A 17,114-nucleotide genomic window follows, 5' to 3' on the forward strand; every position below is an offset into this window, starting at 1 on the left:
GCACACGACAGAATTCATACCTTGGTATTTGAGGTGAATGTGAATGAAAATGGTTGATAATGGTTTTCATATTACATGAGGGGGCGGCAGGGTAGCCTAGTGGTTAGAGCGTTGGACTAGTAACCGGAAGGTTGCGAGTTCAAACCCCCGAGCTGACAAGGTACAAATCTGTCGTTCTGCCCCTGAACAGGCAGTTAACCCACTGTTCCCAGGCCGTCATTGAAAATAAGAATGTGTTCTTAACTGACTTGCCTGGTTAAATAAAGGTAAAATTATTTTTTTATTTTTAAAAAACATACCTTGTCCATAATGTAGAGGCCTATGGAATATTCATTGAAGAGGTAAGGGAGGAGGATGGTACATGTGATCAGCATAACATACCAATGCATATTGACATACCATATTTTATACCTCCAGTTCAGTCATCTGCACCCAACACAGCTAGCATATCTTATAGCCTACACATTCTTACCTCTTTGTTGATTCATATCCATTGAATTGTGTCCATTTTCTGTTTCAGAAAGATTTGCACAAAAGATAAACAGTATCATCATAAAACAATATCAATGTAGATCATACAGTAATTTAAATTGAGGAGATCTTTACATTCTTCAGTTAAGTGGCTAAACCTGCTGCCCTTTCAAATTCAAATGTTTCAGTTGGGCAGTTAGGTTCCTGCAAGAACCCCCACCGACTAAGAAGGTTTCTCGATGAACCCCACCTCCTATGGGGTTCTTAGAATAGCTTTTAGGGGATATTTTCAGTGCCAAGAACCCTAAGGTTCTTTGAAGAACTTTGAGGATCTTAGAAGAACTCTTGTTGAACCCCCTCATTTTTAGAGCGCAGGAAAAAATCTTACCTTTTCTAGCGGATTTTGTTTAGTCGACGTTTGGAAATGTACTGACAAATCAGGCCTGTTGTAACATGTACTTTACAGGCATAACACGTTTGGATGGTAACCTGGTTACTGTCCGCCTCTCAGGTAACATCAGTGTACTTCCCATATATGCACTATATGGTTTGTTTACTTCCACTATTAGCTGGCTAATCCAGCCAAATGTTTACCGGTAAACACGATGATTTGACTTTTGAACATCTGGTCAGCCTTTCCTAGTGTTACATACTACAACATAACTTTATTGCGTGACAGGGCACAGAATAATCTTATTTATGATATTTATTTGTGATTACCATCAATATTTATTTCAAGCATTCTGATCACAAAGGCTGCCATCTGTGAGTCTGGCCATAGAGTCTATGCTCTATGCTCATATTATATTTTGTGGGACCTTGTTCCCTCTATTGGGCAATGATTTCTCTCTCTCTCTATCTCTCTCTCTCTCTCTCTCTCTCTCTCTCTCTCTCTCTCTCTCTCTCTCTCATACCTTACTCATATGCCCGTGGCCTTGTGCCATTAGAGAAGCTGCTGTAAATGTCAGACAGAGGCTGTTTGTTCAGGGTGATTGCAGTTTCATGAGGAACATCGGTCTCTCTGACAGTAGTTTACTAAGCCCACATCCTGTATATACCTGCTGTGATAAGAGGAACATTGTCAGACGGATGGGGCTCGCAATCCCAAGCAGGTTGCCAGATGACAGTGCCCATTTCTTACTCGAACCCCGTCAGTTTACCAATGTGAACTAATCTCAGACTCTGAGAAAACATGAATGAGGTACTGTATGAAGTTACTGTATTAATTTACTTCCTTACCATCAGTTGTGAGGTCTGACTCTCTGTTGGATGGTGTGGTTTTTCATTGGAATGTGACGCAGCTGTACATATCCCGACATAACCGAGCAACTATTTATTTACTGTAATCCTTTGGCTTCAGTTATTCGTCTCAGATGTCATGGCAGACCAGGTACGTTATGCATCTGTGTGGATGTTTAGGTACTACATTTGTCTCTTATTTTGTGGGATTACAGATGTTTTAGAGTGACTGACTGATGGGTGTTTATGTTAGTGATCGTACACATGCCAGAGTTATTTTTGTACACAGTCATTGAAGTATAAAAGATGACATTTTGGATACATTGTTAGCATTTTGTATTCTGGACCATAGGAGGATTCATTGCGAGCTATGCAGAACTGCTTCCGCAGTCAGTTTAGTATGGAGGAGGTTGAGTGTGAAGACATTGAAGCGAGCAGGTGTGTTTCTTTTGAACTGTTTTGCATGTGAGTTGTGTGTGATTCCTTCGATTGCATGTTTTGGTTATATTATACTTGACTAGAAACTGGCGAAAACGTGATGAGATAAGGTGATGTCCTTGCCACTTTTGTGTGTATCTCTGTTCTCAGGAGAACATCATCAGTTGATGAAGACAGTATCTATCTTGCCTGCACACTGTCACGATCATACGAACTCGGAGACTCTGATCTTCACCACACTCCTGTTATCAAGATGGGCTGGCTGGACAAGACCCCACCTCAGGGGTAAGAGAGAGAGGTGCATGCGTGCGTGCGTGCGTGCACATGCACGTATTTGTGTGTTTGTTCATGCATGTGTGTGTGTGCATGCATTAGAGTGTAAGTAATCTCTGTTTTATCTGCAGGAGCCTTATTTTCCAGAAGCGTTGGGTGATGTTGGATGCACAGTACCTGCGATACTTTCAAAATGAGAAGGTTCAGACGTCTTCCATAGACCCACACATAGTGTCACAGATCAGAGTGTATACTGTGAAATACCTTACTTATTAGACCCTCCCCTTCTCACTCCTTCTCTCCTTATTCCTCAGGAGGTCTACTCAAAGCGGATCATAGCCATACTGTTTGTCACTGAAGTGCTTAACGTTGGAGAGCAGAAGTTTGAGGTGGTGACAAGGAACAGGACTTTCTTGTTCCGTGCTGAAAACAACAGTAAGTGTTCAGCCTAAAATAACAATGATCACAATGAGGAAATATGAATACTTTGTGTGTGCATTCTGTGTGCAATCTATGTGCAATCTGTGTGTGTGTGTGTGTGTGTGTGTGTGTGTGTGTGTGTCTGTTTTCAGCTGTCAGGGAGGAATGGGTGTCCGTACTGAAAGAAACTATTCAGCAGCGTCGTAGCAGCATGGAGATGTCCCTTATGAACTTCGGTTTTACTAGTGGACAGCGTGATAGTGGAGTCTCTCTCATTAGTAAACAAGGATACCTGGAGATGAATGGACTGCGCTCCAAGGTCTATGTAGTCATCTGTGCTGACAGGGTCTTCCTCTACGGGAACGCTGAGGTGTGTATCCATGGTGCATGCATTTGTCCTGAAATAAATAAAATAAAATGTTCATGAAAGTCCTTTGGAGTCAGTTATCCTTAAAAACCTGTGCTGTTCTCTTTCATCAGGAGCACAGCCAGGGTGTTGGCATCACCTACATTGAGATGAATGTGGGTACTGTGAAGAGCACAGACAAACGGTCCTTCAACCTCACCACCTTCTACAGAACATTCAGGTGAGACTGACCTCTGACCTATGACCCTTTAATGTCATCCCACAGTGAACCCTCTGTGACCCCTGTTCTGTTTGGTTAGTTTCCTGGCCGAGTCGGCGCAGCAGAGGGATCAGTGGGTGGAGGCCCTGCAGGACTGTGTCAGTCGCTCTCTGTCCAGCGATGTGGTGGCCCAGAAGATCTGGGCTGTGGAGGCCAACCAGCGCTGTGCAGACTGTGGCGCCCCCCATCCAGACTGGGCCTCTGTCAACCTCTGTGTGGTCCTTTGCAAGTGCTGTGCAGGTACAGAAGAACCTTGCCTAGATGGCAGACCAAACTCAGAGAGTGAATGGTCAAGAGCATTGATCAGTTTCTATAGTGATCAGATTACACACTCAGTCACACACACTACACTGACACTCTCACACAAAAACACACACACATCCACATACACTACACACACACACACACACACACACACACACACACACACACACACACACACACACACACACACACACACACACACACACACACACACACACACACACACACACACACACACACACACACACTGACAAGCATGCAGACATAACACATACATACGCATACACGCTCGCACACACACACACATACACACACACTTCTACGCTAATTATATCCTGCTGCTACTCTGTTCTCTATTTTACTCTTATTATTATCTATCCTGATGTTTAGTCCCTTTACCCTGCCTTCATGTACATATCTACCTCAAATACCTTGTACTTCTGCACATTGATCTGGTACTGGTACTCCCTGTATATAGCTCCATCCTTGTGCATTTTATTCCTCTTGTGTTACAATTGTTTTTTTTTACCTGCATCGTTGAGAAGAGATCGTAAGCAAGCCTATCACAGTGAAGTCTATTCAGCCCATGTGAGAAATAAAATAGAACTTGATAAACAAATATTTCAGGTCAATAAGTTGTACCACATTGGTACAGTGCACATACATTTCCATTGGATGTGCCTGGGAGAGGACATTGACATCAAATTCTGACATCTCTCTGTGGTTTAGGCGTGCACAGGGGTCTGGGCCAGAGTGTATCCAAAGTTCGCAGTCTGAGAATGGATGAAAAGGTGTGGACTGATAACCTTATTCAGGTAAGTTTCTAATGAGTATTCTATTAGGAACCTCATCCTCACCACCCATATGTGGTCTTCCTCTGTTTATGTTCCTCACACTATGGTTCCTCTTTTTGTATATTTGCATTAATTTACATGTTTTCCTTTGAAAAGAAGAACTCTCTCATAGCTCACCCTGTCAATAAAGGGATCCATCTTTCAGATCAAGGTTGTAATGCCACTCCCTGTTCACCAGGTGTTCCTGTTAGGTAACAACAGGGTAAACCTGTTCTGGGCAGCTAACACGCCACCAAGCGAGGCGCTCCAACCATCAAGTGATAGTGAGAAGCGCCGGCGCTTTGTCTCTGCTAAGTACTGTCAGGGGAAGTATCGCCGCTACCATGCTCTGTTTGGCCAACAGGAGGCCCTCAACAAAGTGAGACACGCTCCCTATATACAGTTGAAGTCGGAAGTTTACGTACAACTTAGTCAAATACATTTAAACTTTTTCACAATTCCTGACATTTGATCCTAGTAAAAATTCCCTGTTTTAGGTCAGTTAGGATCAAATCAAATCAAAGTTAAATTGTCACGTGCGCCGAATACAACAGGTGTAGACCTTACAGTGAAATGCTTACTTACAGGCTCTAACCAATAGTGCAAAAAAGGTATTAGGTGAACAATAGGTAAGTAAAGAAATAAACAACAGTAAAAAGACAGGCTATATACAGTAGCGAGGCTATAAAAGTAGCGAGGCTACATACAGACACCGGGTCGTCGGGCTAATTGAGTTAGTATGTACATGTAGATATGGTTAAAGTGACTATGCATATATGATGAACAGAGATTAGCAGTAGCGTAAAAGAGGAGTTGGAGGGTGATGGGTGGCGGGACACAATGCAGATAGCCTGGTTAGCCAATGTGCGGGAGCACTGGTTGGTTGGGCCAATTGAGGTTGTATGTACATGAATGTATAGTTAAAGTGACTATGCATATATGATAAACAGAGAGTAGCAGCAGCGTAAAAGAGGGGTTGGTACCGTTTGCCATGTGGTAGTAGAGAGAACAGTCTGTGGCTGGTGTCTTTGACAATTTTTAGGGTCTTCCTCTGACACTGCCTGGTGTAGAGGTCCTGGATGGCAGGCAGCTTAGCCCCAATGATGTACTGGGCCGTTCGCACTACCCTCTGTAGTGCCTTGCGGTCGGAGGCCAAGCAATTTCCGTACCAGGCAGTGATGCAACCAGTCAGGATGCTCTCGATATTGTAGCTGTAGAACCTTTTGAGGATCTTAGGACCCATGCCAAATAATTTTTGTTTCCTGAGGGGGAAAAGTCTTTGTTGTGCCCTGTTCACGACTGTCGTGGTGTGTTTGGAACCTTTTAGTGTGTGTTTGATGTGGACACCAAGGAACTTGAAGCTCTCAACCTGCTCCACTACAGCCCCGTTGATGAGAGTCCACAATCATCTCCTTAGTCTTGGTTACGTTGAGGGATAGGTTGTTATTCTGGCACCACCCGGCCAGGTCTCTGACCACTACCTTATTTTAAGAATGTGAAATGTCAGAATAATAATTTATTTCAGCTTTTATTTAGTCCATGTCAGGACTACCCGACATGATGACTCCTTGCTGTCCCCAGTCCACCTGGCCGTGCTGCTGCTCCAGATTCAACTGTTCTGCCTGTGATTATTATTATTTGACCGTGCTGGTCATTTATGAACATTTGAACATCTTGGCCATGTTCTGTTATAATCTCCATCCGGCACAGCCAGAAGAGGACTGGCCACCCCACATAGCCTGGTTCCTCTCTAGGTTTCTTCCTAGGTTTTGGCCTTTCTAGGGAGTTTTTCCTAGCCACCGTGCTTCTACACCTGCATTGCTTGCTGTTTGGGGTTTTAGGCTGGGTTTCTGTACAGCACTTTGAGATATCAGCTGATGTACGAAGGGCTATATAAATAAATACATTTTATTTTGATTTGATTTCTTTCATCACATTCCCAGTGGGTCCGAAGTTTATATACACTCAAGTAGTATTTGGTAGCATTGCCTTTAAATTGTTTAACTTGGGTCAAACATTTTGGGTAGCCTTCCACAAGTTTCCCACAATAAGTTGGGTGAATTTTGGCCCATTCCTCTCGACAGAGCTGGTGTAACTGAGTCAGGTTTGTAGGCCTCCTTGCTCGCACAAGCTTTTTTAGTTCTGCCCACAATTTTTCTATGAGATTGAGGTCAGGGCTTTGTGATGGCCACTCCAATACCTTGACTTTGTTGTCCTTAAGCCATTTTGCCACAACTTTGGAAGTATGCTTGGGGTCATTGTTCATTTGGAAGACCCATTTGCTACCAAGCTTTAACTTCCTGACTGATGTCTTGAGATGCTGCTTCAATATATCCACATAATTTTCCTTGCTCATGAAGCCATCTATTTTGTGAAGTGCACCAGTCCCTCCTGGAGCAAAGCACCCCCACAACATGATGCTGCCACCCCCGTGCTTCACAGTTGGGATGGTGTTCTTCGGCTTGCAAGCCTCTCCCTTTTTTCTCCAAACATAACGATGGTCATTATGGCCATACAGTTCTATTTTTGTTTCATCAGACCAGAGGACATTTCTCCAAAAAGTACGATCTTTGTTCCCACGTGCAGTTGCAAACCGTAGTCTGGCTTTTTTATGGCGGTTTTGGAGCAGTGGCTTCATCCTTGCTGAGCGGCCTTTCAGGTTATGTCGATATAAGAATCATTTTACTGTGGATATAGATACCTTTGTACCTGTTTCCTCCAGCATCTTCACAAGGTCCATTGCTGTTGTTCTGGGATTGATTTGCACTTTTCGCACCAAAGTACGTCCATCTCTAGGAGACAGAACGCGTCTCCTTCCTGAGCGGTATGACTGCTGCGTGGTCCCATGGTGTTTATACTACCTTCAGGCGTTTGGAAATTGCTCCCAAGGATGAAGCAGACTTGTGGAGGTCTACAATTTTTTTCTGTGGTTTTGGCTGAATTCTTTTGATTTTGTCATGATGTCAAGCAAAGATACACTGAGTTTGAAGGTAGGCCTTGAAATACATTCACAGATACACCCCCAATTGACTCAAATTATGTCAATTAGCCTATCACAAGCTTCTAAAGCCATGACATAATTTTCGTGAATTTTCCAAGCTGTTTAAAGACACAGTCAACTTAGTGTATGTAAACTTCTGACCCACTGGATTTGTGATACAGTGAAATATAAGTGAAACAATCTGTCTGTAAACAATTACTTGTGTCATGAACAAAGTAGATGTTCTAACCAACTTCCCAAAACTATAGTTTGTTGACAAGAAATTTATGAAGTGGTTGAAAAACGAGTTTTAATTACTCTAACCTAAGTGTATGTAAACTTCCGACTTCAACTGTATATATTTCTCTCTTTCTCTCTCTCTCCATCCCATACTCTCAAAAGTTCAGACGTGTTTGCTGCTCTCTGATTCTCTCCCTCCTCCTTGCCTACCTTTCAGGCTCTGTGCAGTACTGTTCAGACGGATGATGTATTGGAGACTCTGTCTCTGGTGTTCTGTGGAGCAGATGTGAACTGTTATACAGGTGATCCAGAGCTGCCCAGCCCTGTGTCTGTGGCCCAACACTATGGACAGATATTACAGGTGGAGTTCTTAACTCACAACCACAACACAGGTAGGAGTCTCATCTCTCTGCTCCATTTATATATATTTTTTTCTGGGTGCATTTACAGGTCTGGAACAATGCACCTATTTTTGGCCACCCCTCATCTTGGCCATGTTCTGTTATAATCTCCACCCGGCACAGCCAGAAGAGGACTGGCCACCCCTCATAGCCTGCTTCCTCTCTAGGTTTTTTCCTAGGTTCTGGCCTTTCTAGGGAGTTTTTCCTAGCCACCGTGCTTCTACACCTGCATTGCTTGCTTTTTTGGAGGTTTTAGGCTGGGTTTCTGTACAGCACTTTGTGACATCAGCTGATGTAAGAAGGGCTTTATAAATACATTTGATTTATAAATAAATTGGATTGATTTTATTTAGTTTTCGCAACCGAAGCTCTTGACCACAACGTAGCTGGTGTCGTAAAGGTCCTGAATCAACTCTATCATTATTATTGCTCCATGCTTTTGTTGTCAATTGTTTGTGGGTGTTGTTTTGACTCCTATTGTCTGAATTTGTTGTTTATGGATGCTGTGTGGCTTTTCTACCACCAGGTGGCATGTTTTGTGTTGTCTTGCACTTAAAAAAAGAAAAACTCCAATAAAATATATGAAAGGGAACCCTCATCTCCAACTTTACATTCAACTTGTACTGTGTTTTGTTCAGTATAGGAGCCATCAGTAGTTCTATTTATTTCCTCTCTAGATCTGCCAGGGTCTAGGGCTGGAAATCACACACTCCTAGAGGCTGCTCTCCCTGTGTCACACACTGGTTATCTCTTCAAGACCGCTTCTTCAATACGCCCAGTAACAGAGTGCAAAGCAAAAGGAGGTGGGTGATTCATGGCACTATGTATAAACTTGAATCTCTGAGATTTGTTTGGACATGCTTTAAATCCAGGGTTGGGTAGGTTACTTTCTAAATGTAATCTGTTACAGTTACTAGTTATCGGTCCAATATTGTAATCAGTAACATAACTTTTGGGTTACCCAAACTCAGTAACGTAATCTGATTACTTTTCCCTTAAGAGGCATTAGAAGAAGACACAAAGGATCAATCAAACGCTTTTGGTGTGTCATAATAGTGGTCTGACTATTAGTGGAACAAACTTAAACTTCCGCCTTTTTCATTGAGAAAATAGAAAGGTGTCATAATTTTATTTAGCAAACATCCATTCTGAATTTTAAAGTAATCCAGGAAGTAATCATCTAGTTTTTCAAAAGTATCTGTAATCTGAATACAATATTTTTGCTGGTAATATAAGTGATTACAGCTACAGTTTTTTGTAAACAGATTCCAGTTACTCCCCAACCCTGTTTAGATCCGAATGTCTATTGGTCAGGTGAAATAATGACCAACTTGGACAGTCCTCTTAGGAAAGTGTTATTAATGCCAATACAGTTACCATCAGCTAAATGTATATATTTTCTCTAGATTTTAGCCGTCGATGGTGCTCTCTGAACCAAGGTAACTTCAGCTACTATGAGAGTGAGAAGAGCTCCAGTCAGAGCGGCGGGATGAAGATGAGTGATGTCCTGTGTCTGTTGGTCAATCCCCCAGGGAAACATGGGTAAGACAGGCAACACATTCACTCCCATCAGTAATGACATGAGCAGATCACATGTACTTTTCCAGGGTGTAACAAATGCCGTTATTTATACCATTTAGGCATAATTGGGAATTTATAAAACCCTATCAGTGTAGGCTTTAGTAAAATGTTGATATATATATTTCTTACCACACTGTACCTTTCCTGGCTCAGTTATGCCCATTCCTTTGAGCTGTACCATGACTCTGGGAGAGTCTATCTATTTGGAGAAGACTCCTCTGACAAAGTGAAAGGGTGGATCAAGGCCATCGCCAAGGTAACCACCTCTTTAAAACTAGATTTCATTGAGTATCATGATAGACTGGTAATTAGTAGTTTTGCTAGTGTATATAGTACTGCCTTATCTTATTGCATGTCAGGCGCTGGTCCCCTCTGCAGCAGAGGACCTGGTGTGCTGGCCCTTTGCGAGGGTGGGTCGGTTGAGCTACACTGAGGGCCAGAGCCACCACAGCCCCCTCCTGGGCTGGTTCTCCCTGGGGGGCTCCAGACTGCTCCTACTCCTCCACGGAGCAGATCGAGTGGAGAACATCGACCTGCGCAAAATAAAGGAGCTCTGTGAGTCACTCCTGAAACTGCCACAGTGGAGGTATTAGGATGTACTGTAGAGGGAGAAGTTTCGTGAAGTTTAAGTTTTTAGTGTGTGTTGTTGTACTAATGATGTAAGAGTGCTATATTTTTTGGTTGCAACAGAATAAAACAGCTACTACGTTGATGTACATGCTGATGTAGATAGTGTTTGATTGTGTGAGTCATGACACTGTATGTTGTTTTGTGTCCCTGTTTTAGCCATGGAGCAGGAGGCTGGTGCTGGTGCTGTGGTGCTGGTGGACAGAGGCAGGAGCCTGCGTGTGGAGGGGGACAGGAGGCCTGACTTCCAGGGCTGGCTGAGTGGGCTCCAACAGGGCTCAGGGAGAGGAGATGGCCCCCTGGACCAGCAGCAGCTCACTTACACAGACGTCCCTGTCATCGTGGACCGCTGCATGAGCTACATCACACAGCATGGTGGGTGGACCTAGCATGGCATCGGTCGGGACAGATACCTAACAAAAGAGAAGCTCTTACTAGCTTCACTCATTTCATTATCAGTGTATTTGTAAGTCTGTGTTAATGGTTCAGTGTTGATGTGTTTCTTTATGGGAGATTTCCTTTCCAGGTTTGAAGTCAGAGGGCATCTATCGGAGGTGTGGTGTGAACTCCAAGATCGCCGCCCTGCTGTTCTTTCTCCGCCATGACGCCCGGCAGGTCCGTCTGAATGAAGGGGAGCGCCAGGTGGATGACGTGGCAAACGTCCTGAAAAGGTTCCTCAGGGAAGTGGGAGAGGGGGTTTTCAATGGCCATCAGGCCTCTCTGCCATGGCTCCACACCACTAGTGAGTCTGGCCTACCCTCATTCTAATACTGGTGGAGCACAATAACCACACCACTGCTTTTCACTGCTCGTCTTGGTAGTCGTATCATTGAGCACAGTTATATGCACACAATAATGTTATTATTGTGGAAAGTCACGTTAATATAATAGTTTGTTTAAAACGTTCCTGTTTACATCTGAAATCCGGCTTCTGATGGGACTTTTGATAAATGCAGAAAATCGTCAATTAAAATGAACATTCTACCACAGTGACCATGGTATTTTTGCAAAGACTATTTGATTCTGAGTTCAGACATATAAAGTTTGTAAGTAAAAACGATTTAGACGTTTTTCTGAACTCACTTCACTCGTGCATAAGAGGAGGTTTGCACTACCAGGTGCTTGCATATACGCAGATCAAATAAACCACTGGAACGCCGATTAAGCTGTTTACATGTCCTAATAATTCGACAGATAGCTCAGAAAGCAAGGTGTTTTAATCGGCGTATGCTTACTTTGATTATGACCTTACAAAGATTAAGATAAGCAGAGTAAGGTGTTTACATGACAAATTTCATACTCGGCCTTCTGCCATAATCAGTTTAATGTAGAATTATGTGTGTGCATGTAAACATATTCAGTGGTAGCCCCATGATAGGGAGTTGTGTGCTGTGCTGTAATATGTAGGTGTTCTTCTTCTATGTCCACCAGCTGTCAGTAAGATGAGTGAGAGAGTGTCCCAGTACCAGGCCCTCCTCCACAGCCTCCCGCGAGTCAACAGAGCCACTCTGGGGGCTGTCATCAACCACCTCTACTGGTGAGCCTCAATCTCTACCTCTGTCTGTCTGTCCTCCCCTCTCTTTTTATTTCTTTACCTCCATTCTGGAAAAATGGACCTCTTTCCCACAGGACATTTGTCCTTTATTCACATATAAGTAGAATAAAAACAGTTTCTATACAGTTTCTATATAAGGAATTGACTCATTTGTCTTTGAAAGTTCAAGACATGCATCGCTGTTGTACAAATCTGGCGATTTTGTTCCCAAAGCGTCCAGTGCTTTGCAGATGAGAATCAGATGAACATGCACAACCTGGCCATTGTGTTTGGTCCCACGCTCTTCCAGATGGACGGCACTGATAACAGCGCAGGACAGGTGGTAGAGGATCTCATCCAGAACTACCAGGACATCTTCAATGTGAGTGTGTCTGTCTCACACTGATGACCACTGATTTATAGAAGACAAAGAGAGAGAAATGTACTGTGTTGTCACAAGAAGACAAATGAATTGGCCTGATCAGATGGATGGAATACATTTGTCTGTCTGTGTGGCAGGTGGATGCAGAGCAGTTTCAGAGACAGTTGGACATGATCTCGCATGTCATCAAAGCACAGAAGGAACACACAGAGGAGGTGAGCACACACCCATGGCATGATGACATTTTCAGAACCCTTGCAGCAGCTGTTCGCCACCCAACTGAAATGATTAAGTCCTGACTTCCTTGACCTATACTATCTATCTCTTACTATTTGCTGGACTAAGGATGGCTGTTGGCCTGCTGCGTCTCTCTCTTCATACTGTTCTGTAGGGAAGCCCCTCACCTCTCACCATCTGCGGGGTTTACCTGGAGAGGAAGGAGGAGGGCTCTGAGCTGCTGGTTCAGGTCAGCTCCATTTGCACTCTCACCTTTCACCTTTGACTCTAGAATCCATAGGCTACAGTACAGGGTGTTATTCTGCAATTGTTTTGTGCCCAGATAATCATAAGCTCCCCTGCCTGCTCCCCTCTCTCAGATCTCCCAGGAAGTGAGTGCTGAAGAGCTGGTGTGTAAGGTCCTGAGACGCAGGAACATCCCTCCACAGCAGGGGGACTACTGGAGCTGCTTCCTGGTCGACAACAACCAGGAGATAGGTAATGGTTTAGAACACCTCAGTTATAGTTGCAAAGTCTCTTCTTAAATGTTTGAGGAGTTGGACAGCTGTTGGTAATGTGTGAAATATCTTACATTGTTATAATGAAAGCTGGTGCTCAACTGTAAACTAGTGGTAAAATACATGGTGTCTTCTCTGGTTCCCCCAACAGAGCGTCCATTGCACTATCAGGAGCAAGCGCTGACTATCTATTTCTCTCTGGGTAAAGACTGTCATCTGGTGGTCAAGAAGAACTGCTACATGGAGGCCATTCTTACCTACATAGGTACAGTATTTTGAATGAGTTGTGAATGACTACATAGTCAGTTTTGGATTGACGACAAAGTTCAACTTTACTACATAGAGTTTTGATGACCAGTACATACCATAAATATACTTACACAATTGCATATATTCTGTAAAAAAAAATAAAAAGCATTGATAACTGAAGAGAAAGTCCAATGAAAAGGGGGAAGGATATGTGTTAATGATATGGTAGAAAATGTGTACAAAGTAAATGAGAGTTGGATGTACCCTTTCACAGCAGGCAGGGTAGATGTCTCCCGAAACGGCCTGATCAAGTTCTGTGAAGAGAAAGGTCAAAGGGGTAAGGGAACCTTCAGCAGACGCCTCTGTGTGCTCAGTGGCTTGTCTCTAAGGCTGTACAAAGATGTGAAGGTAAGAGAGGATGGAAGGAGATGTGTGTTGTTTCTGTGACAGTGTGAGACTCCTGTAATGTATATGCAGTATTTGTGTAACAACAGCCTTGTTTGCCCATCTTGTAGAGTTCTCAGCCTGAGAGGGAGTGTCAAATCCACTCTCTGAAGGTCTACTGTGGTATCAAGAGGAAGTTACAGCCACCGTCATGGTGAGAATCTCTGAATGTCCCACTTTGGGCTTTAACCAGCAACCCCCCCATTTCAAATCATTTGAGTCCATATCAGCTGTCCATATCATGTCCTTGCTCTCCTTTCTTATGATCTCTATGATCTTGTGTTCTAGCTGGGGGATGACTGTAGTGTGTGAGAAGGCAGTACGAGACATACAGCAATGGTGAGTATCTTGGGTAGCAACTGAAGATCGTTAAACAGTAGTAATTAGAGCACTTAAGCTCTGCTGAGGATCATGGTAAAGATCTAGCCCTTCTCTAACTCACCCTCGCCCGCTACCAATCTTCTCAGGTACCTGTGCTGTGAATCAAAGAACGAGCTGATCGAGTGGCTGGCCACTTTTATGAGCCTCCAGGTAATTATCTTTTTGTGAAATAAAATGTCCTGCTTTTTTTTCTACTTTAGCTTTTCTCATCACTTTTATTCATTTTCATAGCATGATGGCGATCTGTGGCCAGCAGCTTCCAGGCTAGATTCCTGATCTGAGGCTAAAGGGGAAATAACCTGATCCTGCTTTCCCATCCCATCTACTACTAGAGATGTTTTCAAGTCTTCAGGTCTTTCCTGGAAAGAAATGCGCTTTCACTGTATATCAAATCAATAACCTCAAAGTATATATTTTCTCTGTCAATATTTGGTTGAACCTATTTATAACCCACAGCTATGGTAATAACAGGGGAGGCAGTATAGAACTACACTATAACAACAAACTCCCATTCTAAAAATGAGTAACAATAATATTAGAGGGACATGAGAAATATAATCTAAACGCGATGTTGACTTTGAGGTTCTCTTTTCTGGGAACATAATGACCATGTTGGAGAGCTGCAGTCGTAAAGCCATCTAAGATGAGACACAGTGCTTTCTGTTCATGTCATAATTTTTTTATTTTTTATTTTTTATTTTATTTTACCAGGCAAGTCAGTTAAGAACACATTCTTATTTTCAATGACGGCCTAGGAACAGTGGGTTAACTGCCTGTTCAGGGGCAGAACGACAGATTTGTACCTTGTCAGCTCGGGGGTTTGAACTCGCAACCTTCCGGTTACTAGTCCAATGCTCTAACCGCTAGGCTACGCTGGTAACAGTGGTGGTCAGTAATGATTGGAGAGCAGGATTTCTACGCTGTCACTACTCAAGACCACAGCTTGTTGCATTACAGAGATGTGCAGTTTATATTACTTTCATTAATTTCATTAGCTCATCCTTTAACAGAACCTTAACATGAAAAGGAATCTGAGTTGTAAGGCTAGCTAGACAGCACCCTTAGAGCAGCCAGGGCAGGGAAAGGAGACCGATCCGGTTGCTATTGCAGATTCAGCATCGATCCAGTGCCGAAGCCCCAGAGGTTTCTCTCTCCCTCTCTGTATCTAAATCTGGGTCGTTCCACCAAGTCGGTGGCTTTTGAGAAGTGTAACTTTAAAAACATTTTTATCTTCATAAAAAAACACGTTTTAAATAACGTTTCAAATAAAGTAACAGAGTTGACCGTAACAGGGTTGATGATTTCATTTTTTAGAAGCCAGAAATCCCCTTGTGACAGGGGGAATGGAAGCTTGTTGTGTACAACAGGGAGTGGCAGTTGAATGCAATCTTCACAACATCAACAAAAATATTTTTGGGATGTTGTTAAGTTGGTTAAAATCCTCCCTAGATGTCAGAGAGGGACCTGTCAAAACGCTGACTTTTAGAACTTTAGTCAATCTTTATTCATATACAAATAATCTGATTGATTGAATTCTTCATGTTGTCTATATTAAAGATGCACTCAGGGATCTTAAGCATAACACATTTGTTGCATAATGCACAAATTATTTTAGCATATCACACAAAATTGCAAAATACATATGATTTCATGCAAATTGCAAAATGTGTAACTTATCACATGAAATGAACGACGTAGTACACAAAATAACAGAGAGCACCACTTTCCAAACTACTGGCTGAAATTACACAAAAGTTAGAGAGAACATCTTTAAAAGGCCTTTCATTTCATATATACCAAGCAATAAACACTACATATTGGTGCACAATTTCTACTTCAAATATCAAAGGGATGCAAATGCCACTCTTTTTGTGGAACGACCCATCTCCTTTTACGAGCTGCAGAGATGCTGCTGCTCAGATAGACACCATAACAGCATTCCGCTGTACTGAGAGGGTGGACTGGGGTTAGAGCTGTGAAGACGGGGCCCTGTTCCAGCTGTTTGGGACTGTGACTGACAGGTGACAGCGATGGGCCAGGCATGTGGAAACTCCTTCTTGTGCCGTAGTCAGCAGTTCCAGCCATCGACAACAGCAGAGATGTAAGTGTATACATGTTGATGCGCTGGGTGGTTGTGTCTGAAGTACAACAGAATATGCTGATTATACATCATTATCTGACTACCTGATTGTGATAACGAAATGTTGATATCATTGTATATCATTCAAAGTTGAATTTGTCTTTGAAATACAATGTGTATGGTTTTTGTGTTACTTAAAATCATTATCCCACTGTTCCTTTTATGTCTGAGGTCAGGATGCTGTGGCCATTAAAAATCCTCTTTGACATGGTTGGTTGATCAAAGCAAAACATTACCGATTTAATAAATCCACTTCTACTGTAGAAGAAGCATAGAAATAAAAGGCCTGTCAGTGTTTGATCATTTCTCCTTCAAAATAAAATAAAAAGTCTGAAGAGGTAGAGAAGTAGATTATTTCTACACCCTAGATCTCTGATGGTAAATTGTTTATTGTAGCCTTTGATATGGATGTGTTTGCAAAAATGGCTTGCCTAAAACACTGTAGTAGGTAGTCTCTTCACACTGCCGCTGTATCTAGAGTCTAGACTATTTGAATGGCAATCACAGTCCATTTTTGTCATAAATAAAAACATTTCAAGACTTTGATTGTTTATTAAAGCAAATGAAGTGCCTGTGGTAAATGAGAACATGCACCAACATGAAGCATCCACACAACGTTGTTTCCATTCACCATCATGCTAGCCCATTGCCTACCTCTGCCTTTCATTAAAAAAACCTAGGTTAACACACCAGATCACACACACCTGCTGTTCCCAATTTCAATGTTTTCCCACATTCTATTATTATTATTATTTTTAAATGTAACTAGTCAACCCAGTTAAGAACAAATTCTTATTTACAGTGATGGCCTACCAGGGAACAGTTGGTTAACTGCCTTGTTCAGGGGCAGAACGGCA

General features: G+C 42.7%; 1 protein-coding gene across 5 annotated transcripts; it reads left to right on the plus strand.

Moving 5' to 3' along the window:
• Nucleotides 1-320: 320 nt before the first annotated feature.
• On the plus strand, nucleotides 321-16,803 carry LOC115105660 (arf-GAP with Rho-GAP domain, ANK repeat and PH domain-containing protein 1-like). 5 transcript variants are annotated; one of them, XM_029627934.2, is made up of 29 exons: nucleotides 333-1,672; nucleotides 1,832-1,861; nucleotides 2,063-2,148; nucleotides 2,299-2,433; nucleotides 2,553-2,622; nucleotides 2,736-2,856; nucleotides 2,994-3,211; nucleotides 3,322-3,428; nucleotides 3,508-3,707; nucleotides 4,461-4,546; nucleotides 4,764-4,943; nucleotides 8,002-8,176; nucleotides 8,863-8,988; nucleotides 9,592-9,727; nucleotides 9,920-10,022; nucleotides 10,126-10,321; nucleotides 10,553-10,768; nucleotides 10,920-11,135; nucleotides 11,825-11,930; nucleotides 12,162-12,309; nucleotides 12,447-12,524; nucleotides 12,701-12,775; nucleotides 12,906-13,023; nucleotides 13,195-13,308; nucleotides 13,570-13,700; nucleotides 13,808-13,890; nucleotides 14,025-14,075; nucleotides 14,204-14,267; nucleotides 14,349-16,803. In XM_029627934.2, the coding sequence occupies exons 1-29, from the start codon at nucleotides 1,664-1,666 to the stop codon at nucleotides 14,391-14,393; spliced, it is 3,423 nt and encodes a 1,140-aa protein (XP_029483794.1). In that variant the 5' UTR covers nucleotides 333-1,663; the 3' UTR covers nucleotides 14,394-16,803. The 5 variants fall into 5 exon arrangements, 4 of the variants coding, with proteins under 4 accessions (XP_029483796.1, XP_029483794.1, XP_029483793.1 ...); XM_029627933.2 differs by having other exon boundaries at nucleotides 335-1,672; nucleotides 13,567-13,700; XM_029627935.2 differs by lacking the exon at nucleotides 4,764-4,943 and having other exon boundaries at nucleotides 335-1,672; nucleotides 13,567-13,700.
• Nucleotides 16,804-17,114: the final 311 nt, after the last annotated feature.

This window comes from Oncorhynchus nerka, linkage group LG22 (genome assembly GCF_034236695.1).
Source record: "Oncorhynchus nerka isolate Pitt River linkage group LG22, Oner_Uvic_2.0, whole genome shotgun sequence".
Taxonomy (NCBI): Eukaryota; Metazoa; Chordata; class Actinopteri; order Salmoniformes; family Salmonidae; genus Oncorhynchus; species Oncorhynchus nerka.

Bases quoted from the DNA above. Each gene is read 5' to 3' on its own strand.
- LOC115105660 (XM_029627933.2), top strand. The intron at 2,623-2,735 runs GTTCAGACGTCT...CTTATTCCTCAG, and splicing joins GATACTTTCAAAATGAGAAG to GAGGTCTACTCAAAGCGGAT. The intron at 4,547-4,763 runs GTAAGTTTCTAA...CCTGTTCACCAG, and splicing joins GGACTGATAACCTTATTCAG to GTGTTCCTGTTAGGTAACAA.